Source organism: Gossypium arboreum, chromosome 10, assembly GCF_025698485.1.
Source record: "Gossypium arboreum isolate Shixiya-1 chromosome 10, ASM2569848v2, whole genome shotgun sequence".
Classification (NCBI taxonomy): Eukaryota; Viridiplantae; Streptophyta; class Magnoliopsida; order Malvales; family Malvaceae; genus Gossypium; species Gossypium arboreum.
This window is the reverse complement of record NC_069079.1, coordinates 117,072,679-117,083,113: the sequence shown is the minus strand read 5'-3', so window position 1 is coordinate 117,083,113 and position 10,435 is coordinate 117,072,679. Positions and strand designations below refer to the sequence as shown.

The 10,435-nt window shown below is 34.4% G+C and overlaps 2 protein-coding genes across 2 annotated transcripts; one reads left to right on the top strand and one right to left on the bottom strand.

Moving 5' to 3' along the window:
• The first annotated feature begins 295 nt into the window (after positions 1-295).
• Positions 296-4,350, top strand: LOC108456768 (ABC transporter I family member 17). Its single transcript, XM_017755420.2, has 3 exons — positions 296-880; positions 2,419-2,606; positions 3,173-4,350. Exons 1-3 carry the CDS (start codon positions 544-546, stop codon positions 3,425-3,427), a joined length of 780 nt encoding a protein of 259 aa, XP_017610909.1. The 5' UTR covers positions 296-543; the 3' UTR covers positions 3,428-4,350.
• LOC108456765 (uncharacterized) lies at positions 3,994-10,205 on the bottom strand. The gene is made up of 5 exons (XM_017755419.2): positions 10,107-10,205; positions 9,911-9,994; positions 5,953-6,530; positions 5,003-5,178; positions 3,994-4,875 (listed from the first exon to the last, which is right to left on the bottom strand). The coding sequence occupies exons 2-5, from the start codon at positions 9,930-9,932 to the stop codon at positions 4,422-4,424; spliced, it is 1,230 nt and encodes a 409-aa protein (XP_017610908.2). The 5' UTR covers positions 9,933-9,994; positions 10,107-10,205; the 3' UTR covers positions 3,994-4,421.
• Positions 10,206-10,435: the final 230 nt, after the last annotated feature.

Here is a 10,435-nt window from a genome sequence, read left to right as displayed (position 1 = left end):
TTAAAATATAATAAAAATGTTGAATTTTTAATTTTTTATTTAAAGTAAAAAAAGCAGAAAAGTTACATGGAAATCATTCTCAAAAACATATATTATTATTAATTAATTAATTTTAAATCATAAATTTTATTATTTATTATATGTTATTTTTAATTGTATGTGATAAAATTTAAAATATTTTTTATAAATTTTATATTTCTTTTCTAATTTCAGATACCATTTTAATCCAATAATAATAATAATAATAATAATAATAATAATAATAATAATAATAAGGAATTTAAACAATGAAAACAGAATGTTTATTTTAGGCTTTGATAAACCAAAATTGAATGACAATGGTGGTGGTGCATCCAAGGATAGTTGCATATATCAAGTGGTGAAGGTTGATCTGCATTAAACAAATAAATAATTATATTATTAATTTGTTAGTGGGAAAGGTCATATTCAGTCCGATTCCATCATCTCTGTAGCGTTAAATACTGAAGCTATCAACGGCCTACAGAAAAATTCCAAGTAAATAAAAAAGCTAAACAACAAAATATGTCTGCAGAGCATTTGCTGTTAACCGTTGACGATGTCGATGATCATAATCATGATGGTGGTGTGATGAAATTCCAGATTCGTGATTTGAGGAAAGTATCGGATGCGGGCGTTCCTATACTAAACGGTATCAACGTCGGTATCCCTAAAGGGATGATCGTCGGGATCATCGGACCAAGCGGGAGTGGGAAATCGACGCTGCTTAGAGCTCTGAATCGCCTGTGGGAGCCTCCATCCGATACGGTGTTCCTTGACGGCCGTGATATTGTTGACCTTGATGTACTTGGACTTCGCCGTAAAGTCGGCATGCTTTTCCAGCTCCCCGTTTTGTTTCAAGGTGCAAAATTCGCTAATTATATTTCTCAATTTATTTTTCTTTGCATACTAGTTATTTAAATTTTGTGTGTGAATTTCTAGTTAAAAAGATGGATTTTTCGAATTTCTTTCAAATGTCTTCTCACTTAACTGTATCTGATTCACCGTGAATGGATTTCTAGGAAGTTTTGATGAAATTTATGAATTTACTTTTATAGTTATTACACTGTAATTAACTGAATATAATTCAGAGTTGCTCATAAAACTGTTAATCGCAAATAGCAAGGAGGAAGCTGAAAACTTTGAGGTTTTAGGATCAAGTTGTTCCAGATTTATTCTGATTATCAATCCGGTAGTCCAACAGTGATCGGTGATTGCTTATGTTTTTCTGATATCCAAATGTTTCTCTATGTTTGCTTATTTCTAAGCGTTCAAAATTAGCAATAGAATTGTTCATGATTCATAGCTTGAATATATTAAAATTATGTATATTTTAAATTTAATTTAATTTAATTATTGAATGAAAACTTATTCATATTGAATCAGATTGTCCAGAATAAGAATATTGTATTATGTAGTTTTTTATTTAATAATTGCATTAGAATATTCTATTATGAAGTATTATCATAATCTAAAATAAAGTTGATGATAGCTTTCAAGTTGATTTTTTTAATGGAAACAGACAGGTTATGGTGTCCTTAGCTTTAACATCTTTTCTTTAGAATCATAATGTTACATGTCAACTATTTCTTTGACATCTTTTTTTTTTGAAGAATTTTTTTGTGTGTGTATGTATATTTTAATAAGAAGATTTCTTTAAATTTTTAGCAAATACAAATCATTAAATCTTTATCAACTTTTTTGGTACATGATTGAAACCTGACTACTAAAACAAAGAGTCCATCACTCTATCATTATGGATTTTGGTACTTAATTACAATTATTTATCAATCTTTTCTTTTTATATTTTAAATTTATTTTGTCGTTTACTATAAATTAGAGTTCTCTTAAGTTTTTAATTGAAATAGAGAATTGATTTAGTAGACACTAGACAGAGCTCCTCGGGTTCATGAAAAATTCATTTTTCTGAGAAATAAATAATTTAAACTAATAGAAGGAAACAATAAAAGTGGTTTTGGCCTATTTTCCATAAACTGGTATAAATATTTCATCCAATATAAATTTGATATGAAAAAAAAAAAAATGGGAGATTTTGAAGTGTGAAGGATCTTTGAGGTTCCACCCATGGCAGGTACTGCAAATTTGAGGCACCATAAACAGGTTCAGCTAACAATTTACATGTCTCAAATGTGAATGCTTAAGCTTACTTGAATTCATAGAATTTGAGAATTTAGCTGTTTTTACTAGAGAAAAGATTCAATTAAGGAAGTGTATTGATGCCAACGGGGCCTTGAACTTTTAGGTCCCAATTTATGTCTCACCATGTGGGGGGTTGGTATTCACTTTGAAGTAGTCTAGTTATGTTCGTTAGTTTGATTAGTCAATGATTTCTTTTATGGATGTAATACCAAAGGTAAAGATGTATCTATCTTTTCTCAGGCACTGTTGCAGATAATATTCGATATGGACTAAACTTGATGGGAAAGAAGTTAACTGATGTTGAAGTTTCCAAGTTGCTAACGCTGGCAGACCTTGATTCCTCCTTTCTCAGTAAAACTGGTGGTGAATTATCTGTTGGTCAAGCTCAAAGAGTTGCACTTGCTCGGACACTTGCTAACGAACCTGAGGTAGCCTGCCATAACCCCCTCTCATTTTCCGAGGCCCCAGCTGATATGTTTACACTTAAACTTTACTGCAATTTTCATGTTTTGCTGAATCATTACTTAAAGATCATTTCTTTCTTGGATATTTGACGACTCAAATTTCAGTTCCTAGGTTTTGTTGAGGTAGCCATACCCCCTGATTCCAGCTGATATGTTTGCATTCAAACTTTGCTGATTTTCCATGTTTTTCTCTGAACTATTACTCCGGAATAGCTTGGTTTCTTTGTTGGATATTGACATCTCGAAATTTTAGTTTCAAGGTTTTGTCAATTTAGCCATACAGCCCTGATCCCCAGCTGATCTGTAACTTTACTTGAATATTGACATTAACTATTACTTCAAAATAACTCAATTCCTTCTCTTGAATATTGACATCTCAAGTTTCGGTTTCAAGATTTTGCTGAGGTAGCCATTACCCCTGGCCCCTGTTGATGTGTTGAATTTAAACTTCACTGCATTTTCCATGTTTTTCAGAGTTATTTCTTGATTTCCTTTCTTGGATATTGACTTGCCGAAATTACGGTTTCAAGGTTTTGCTGCTGGATGAGCCAACAAGTGCCTTGGATCCGATTTCGACACAAAACATAGAGGATGTGATAGTGAAGCTTAAGAAGAAAAGGAGAATGACAGTTGTAATGGTTTCCCACAGCATCAAGCAAATCCAAAGGGTTGCAGATGTTGTTTGCCTTCTTGTGAATGGTGAAATTGTTGAGATTTTGAAGCCTAGTGAACTCTCTGAAGCCAAGCATCCCATGGCACAAAGGTTTCTTCAGCTAAGTTCTTAATTTACTTTCTATAATAGTTGTTATATTTCCCTTTTTTTCTTTGTGCTTAGGATTTGATGTTAATTTGGTTTAAACAATGTTCAGCATTGCAAGTTTATTTGTTGTATCTTGATGATCACCTTGAGCTCGGCATGTCCACTCACCGGGCAGATAGCTCGCTTGGAAAGGTTTTCTTTGTTTTTTTAATTTCGAGTCAACCCAACTTGAATTACTGACTAAAAACGAATATATACCATTGAGAGATCTTATAACTAAATTATCAAACCAAATACAATCACAACAGACAAACCTTATTGAATTTTATCGAATTTGATCGGTAAACCATCGTGCTTATGTCGGGTAAGGATTTTGATCATTATTTGTTCATCCATTAAGAAATATATACTAAACATGCACTGGAAAATACTTGATCGATAGAGGAGAACCAAACCCGCTTACAACCTGGTGCAAACGCGATAAAGTTGAGATTGTTAGAAATAACTTTTAACATTATTTTGAATGGCTGTTAGTTAGAGAAAGAAGAAAAGCAAAGAAATAAATAGGAAAGCAAACAGTGCTTAGTCCCATTAGAAAAGCATAGGAAATCAAGCTGTCTCTATCTCATAAGATTATTATATGATAATTTAGCATGTTTTTTAAGCATGTAAATGCATCAATCCTAACTAAGCCAAATCCTCACATTACCGATTTGTTCTCCTGTCAAACAAGTCAGCTTTACATGTTTGAAGCTTCGATTCATCAGAAGACCCAATGTTTACTTTCGTACACGGTCCTAAGCCGATCACTACTACGGTGTTTTCCAACAACAAGAAGCATCAGCAAGCAGTTAAGCAACTTAAGGTATATGTGCTTCAACGAGGAGACAACCCATTACCATTGCTTTTAATACTCTCATTTTTTTTTTTTTTCTATTTTTCATTTTCTTACATGACACCTAAGTAGGGTTTAAGATGCCATCAAGAAAGATGGACAAGCCCTTTTGCGATTTTTCGAGTTAGGGAGAAGCCCACTCGAAGTAATGGCAGCGAGCGCCTCTGGTGACAGTCCAGTTCCCACAGCCAAAGAAGACGCTTCCTTGCTTTGGCCCAGGTTTCCGAACCATTCCTTTGCTGCTCTTAACGCCACAGAAACAATAAGGGTGGTACTGGAATAGGGGCATTTGTTGATCTTTTAGCTTGTGGGGGTGATGCAGAGAGAAACCCGTGTTCTCAGGGATCGGATTCCATGTCACTGGACCATCGCTAGCCTGCCACATCAGTGAGTTTGTGATAGCAAACTTAAAACCCTGGCGCATCAAGAGGGCAAGCAAGCGAGCTGTGTTTTTGGCATCATCAAGACCACAATGTGCACGCCCCTGCCATACCAGGCCTGCCATCTCGACTGCCTCCTTCAGATTGCACCTCACACCACCGAAAACCTCACGGAACGGAACTTTTAAGTTTATCCACCTGCCAAAACAAAAACAAGAAAAAAAAATAACTTTTAACATAAATGGCTGTTTTGACAAGGTATCAACATTATCATAAATTGTTGTAATATACAATTTCCAAATAAACACATATTGAGATTATTTACCGGTTAAAATAAGGAGGCTTCCGGATCTTCTTAAACTGGCACTCAGATTCCAGCATTACTCGACAATCCCAGTTTGACCATGTCACCACAGCAAAATTTGTGTTCTTTATGCCTTTCTTCTCAAGCCATTTATCATGCCTAAGGAGAGCCTCACTCAGAGTAACACCTCTATCTACCTAGAACACATAAATGGGGATTTAGAATAGGCTCACAGATCACAGTGGAAAAATTGAGAAAAGAGCGTTATCAACTGCAGTCAAACATCACATTCTAACTTGTCCTAACAGTGACCAATCTGTAGTCTCAAACCCTTATACATACAACATCAAGCCTAAACAGGAATACATCCAGGAATATGTGTTACATAGCCAAAAATAATAAGAAATTGATGCTATTGCCAATGTCGGTACATGCAAATTTTCTAAGTTTTTTTATGCATTGACGTTGCTAGGCAGGTCATATCCACTTGGATATGCATAAGACACGAGTGTCAGATCAAGAAAAGTGAAGAGTTGGAACAACAGAACAATAAAGCATCATCACTACATGTAACAAAAATCAGAAAGCAATTAGAGCAAACTTGGGAGGCACAGACATGTGGGCAATCCTTCCTTTAATTATCCAAGGAGAAATAATCCCTGGATTCATGAGCAACATACATCTTGCATGGTTAAAACATACACTGATACAAACAAGTGTATAATTGTATATAAATACTTTTTCTCTTGTAACGAATTTCCCATGTCAAGCCTACCTGGAAAAAGAATAGATTGATATCGAAAGGACCTTAACAAGATGTGTTAAGAGCTAAATATACCTAATTCCTATGACGCCAAAAAGAACTCCAATAAATAAATTCATGTGATTGTGTTACTACAATTGCAATACCATACACATATTGCCCAAAGTTGTGCTGCCCAACTGGTAGACATAAGGAATTTGGAACTGACCTGAATTTGCTGGATGCCAGTCAAATCTTTGCAGAAATCACTCAGGAGCTGATTGCAAGTTGGCCGTACATATGTCTGAAAACATGCTTCCAGCTGGCCAGTAACACTACTCACAATGACAGACGGGAACTCAATTATCTCTTGTGGATGAGGATTTCTCTCCTTGTCACAGGTAGCCTCAAAGTCAATTACCACAAAGTACTGAAAGTCTTGGAACTGGAATTCATACGGGTATCCATGTGTGACCATATTGAATGGGGCATAATGAAATCGGTTATCCATGGGAAAGTGGTAAAACTGCCCCCCAAAAGCATTTGGTGGGTATGGCTGCAACTTGTGGGTGTCAGGATAGAAGGTCGACCAAGAGCCAGACTCATGCCGAAGGGTAGGTTTGTGGTATTCCATAAACTGCCCATTTAAAGAGCAAACACGTTCTACAACATCCCCACCTGGGTGAGTACAAATTTCATCTTTAAGCTCTGGACGGCCTTCAATTGAGTTCCCAGTACATTGCAGGTTGTACGGGAACCCCTTCGTCTGGAGGCATTTTAAGGTTGCCTCGCAGTTCTGCATAGTTTCTACATAACATAAAAAAAGTTAACAGCATATCAGTAAAATATCGAACTTGACATATCACCCAATATGCCCACATTAATTCCTCTGCAAAATAACAAACATACAAATACCAACTACTGACACGAAGACGAAGTGCAAATCACAAAACAAAAGGAAAAAAGAAGGTAAAATTGAATAAACATGAAGCTGAAGATCTGTTGTTAATTGTGATGCACAAGTCCAGTATTACAATTTCAGGCATCATAAAATGTTTTGTAAAACTATCCAGGCACTCACACATTTGGCAGCACATGAAGCATAATAAAGGAAACTCTATGAGAGGTTTACTTTCGGAAATAGTAAGAGCAAGCAATAACCACTGGCAGGAGGAGGGAAAACCAGTGACAGACAAACCACTAGAAATAAGGCTCAAGCTTACCACAGAAAGAGACAAAAAGTTCAAAAGAACTTGTAGCATGTCTTAAAGGCAATTAAACTCACCAGCATGCTTCACTCAGTAATACCATATATTAGATCATAATAGGCAAATCATGCATTACTGCCTTCAGCAATACCCCTTCGCATTTCACTTCCTTAGTGGAGCCTCAAACAGATACTTTGGCCATGCCCAAGAAAATGGTAGGCTAAATATGGTTCAAGAAATGAGAAAGAACTTCTAAAATTATGACCTTCAAAGACAAAGCATGCCACTTTCTTGGATTATATTCCTCCATCAAACTTATAATTTGAAGGTGAAAGGCATAGCTAAGAAGGTGCAAAGTCATTTTCTCTTTAACATCTCCATGGGCTGAAATTCAAATAGCCAATAAAAATGACTTCTCAAATGCTAAAAGACCTCCAAGTTGCCATTCCTTTCCTGAGTCCATCTATGAAATTGCCTTCCTAAATGCTAAATGAAGACTAAACTACAAAACTATTCTGATAAAAATGATGATGAAATGAAAATCAAGAATTTATCATGTTAAATCAACCTCTAATAGGCCCTCCAAACCACTCATTGCTGCAAATTTTTAGAAAGAAGTGGTGATGTTTATGGATCCCAAAGAAAGTCTTTAAAAGTCATAATTCTTTGCAGTAGTATTGATCAGTAATTTTATGTTTAAATTTGAAAATCTCTCCAAAACCAAACAACACTTCTGAATTCAACTAAGTGAAAACCTACATTGCTCCAACTCTTCATTATTCTTGAAGTACGTGTGTCCGACACCTATTTCCAACACATATATATGGAAATTATGGAAAATTGAACATACATGTGTTGGAACACGTTTGAGCATGAGTAACACAGGTACAAACTCAAGTTGCTCTACTTCTTATAATGATGTGAAACAAGCCCAGTCTTCTTTTTCTTGGTTGTTCTGGTAAATATTTTCCTAACACTTCAATAGTAACCTTCTATGAGTGGGAAAAGGAGAAATAAGAAGGAAAATAGGGAAGATCTGGGAATAAAGGGCACGAAAAAGGAGGAAAGGTTCATTGGGATCAAAATAAATGAATCAACTAACTTGTGAAGTTTCCTTAAAACAAATTATGGCATAACCAATATATACACGACTAAATTTTATTTCAGTAACAAAAGAAGAGAATTCCTATATTATGATCAGTTTACCAAGCTGTTCATCAAATTGTCATGCAAGCCTATGAATGCGAACAAGAGCCATGCATAAGGTGTATCTCAGCTTTGTGGACTTCACAGAGTTTTGAGCCAGCTTGGTAAACATTTCAGTTATGTCCCAATTTAGCTTAGAGTTTACAACACTATTTCTGAACATCATTACAAATCAGAAGGATGCACAATACAGGCAATGATTTTTCCTAGTCATGAAGCCTCAGACACTTGGCATGGTGCCAGAATTGTATTTCTCTAAAATTTCATTTAGCTCATCTTTAAAACTTACATTTAAACTTTCTTTCTTTGGGTGTTAATATATAGCTAGAACAGGACCGCTATGCAATTAAAAAATGAGTAAAACTGATGCTATGAGGTAACCTGAGTACATTAGAAATACTCAAATTTTAGAACATTGATTATACTATCATCTCTTGCCAAAAAAAATGGGGAAAAAACTAGACTATCATGTCATTCACAGAGCCTAGCCAATCTCATTTAGCCATGCTTAGCAAGGACCTAACTACATGGAGAATAGCCAAATGAAGAAACAAAACAAGTTATACTTGTTTATAAGAATGATTGTCAAACTTTCCTGAAATACATTCAACACAAGACCCATTTTATGAATATCTTTATATACAAATTTTGGGTAATGCCCGTCCAATCATAAACCTTTTAGCTAACATGAAGAAATCTTACTAGACATGTATGTTTTCACGAATATATCAAATCATACATGATATATTTGTCACTAGATGTTACAGAAGTGAAACTAACATGCTAAAGCTGCCCATCGATTGATCCAAGCCCAAATTTACACCTAACTTCTAGTGAAACTGAGCTGAGACAATAACAATAAACCCTAAATCCAACACTATGCTCCAGGCACCAGCAATTTCCATTGGATTTAAGGGAATCTAAACCCTTTAGGCAGTACATTGCAACAAAGAGTAACTTCACCAAGACGGATGTGTATGAAAACAAGGCTATTCAATAGAATAGGGTACCAAAAAAGAGAATAACAGGCAAAAAAAGGTGCCAAATTATCTAGAAATAGTACAATACGCCACGTAAATCTTCTCCGCATAGTTACTGCTTGCTTAAGACTAAATAAGGTTGATTCAGCTGGATAACAGATAGCGTAGAACTAAATATGTAAAACAAAATTACATCTCTTCAAATCATTCCAATAAAGAAACAACACATTCAATTTATAAATCCGATTTAAGATCAAATACACCAAGTTAACACCATATTTTGGCAAGTAAGCTGATAGATAGTTCTTAGTTTATCTAATAAGTGGTACCAAGTAAAGTTTCCAAACAATAATTACATAATAGAGTATCATACAAACTTTAAGTTAGCATTAGTTATGTTCAATGCCAAACCAGAATTCTAAAAACCTTCAAATATAAGGCACCATATTTCACACCAGGCCAACAGGAACCCTAACAGACCTCCAAAATTGGATTTAAATTGTTCAAAACAATAACTCAGAACTAAAGCAACCTGGAAGAAGATAAAGCAAAGCGATCTCAACACTGAATAAATAAAGCAATAAAAAGAACTAGATTTCTAAGAACAGCAACAAAAACCCATCAAGACAATGCCAACAAAATTTCACAAAAAAACCCCAGAAATCAAAACACCAGAAAAACAAATAAATAAATTCAATCAAATAAACTAAAACCCGTAACTCAAAGCAGATCAAAGTTCAAAACTTTAAACCCAAAAAACCTAGGAAATTTTAAAAAGAAAAAAAAAACCGACCTTTATTTTCAAGGGCCATCATGATCTTGTGTATAATTAAGATCAACCGGCAGGTACATCAGATCCTTCTCTTTTTTCCCTCACCTGTAACAAATAATACTAAATAAATAAATAAAAACTCAGAAAAAGAAAATTTTCAAACAAAAAACGAAAGTGAGAAAAAAAGAAGAAAAAAAATTGCAAAGAAGAGAAGGACCTGTTGATGCTACAGAGAATGACAAAGGGAAGTTATGTATAATATTAAGAATGGAAGTCGGTTTTTTCCTTTTTCTTTTTATTTTCTTAATAATGCTTTTATTTATTTACTTATTTATTTCATTAATAACATTATATGATTTTGGGATTATTCTATTTATGCCCTAAAGTTTTACTTTTTTCAGTAAAGCGTCTGTATCTTTTCCTTTAATCTTTTTCGTGTTAATCATAAATTTTAAAATTCATATATTTGGCAATTTATGGTATATTCTTAGAAAAAGTGAATGAGATTTTATTTTAATTATTTAGATTTATATTTTTTTGAGTTAA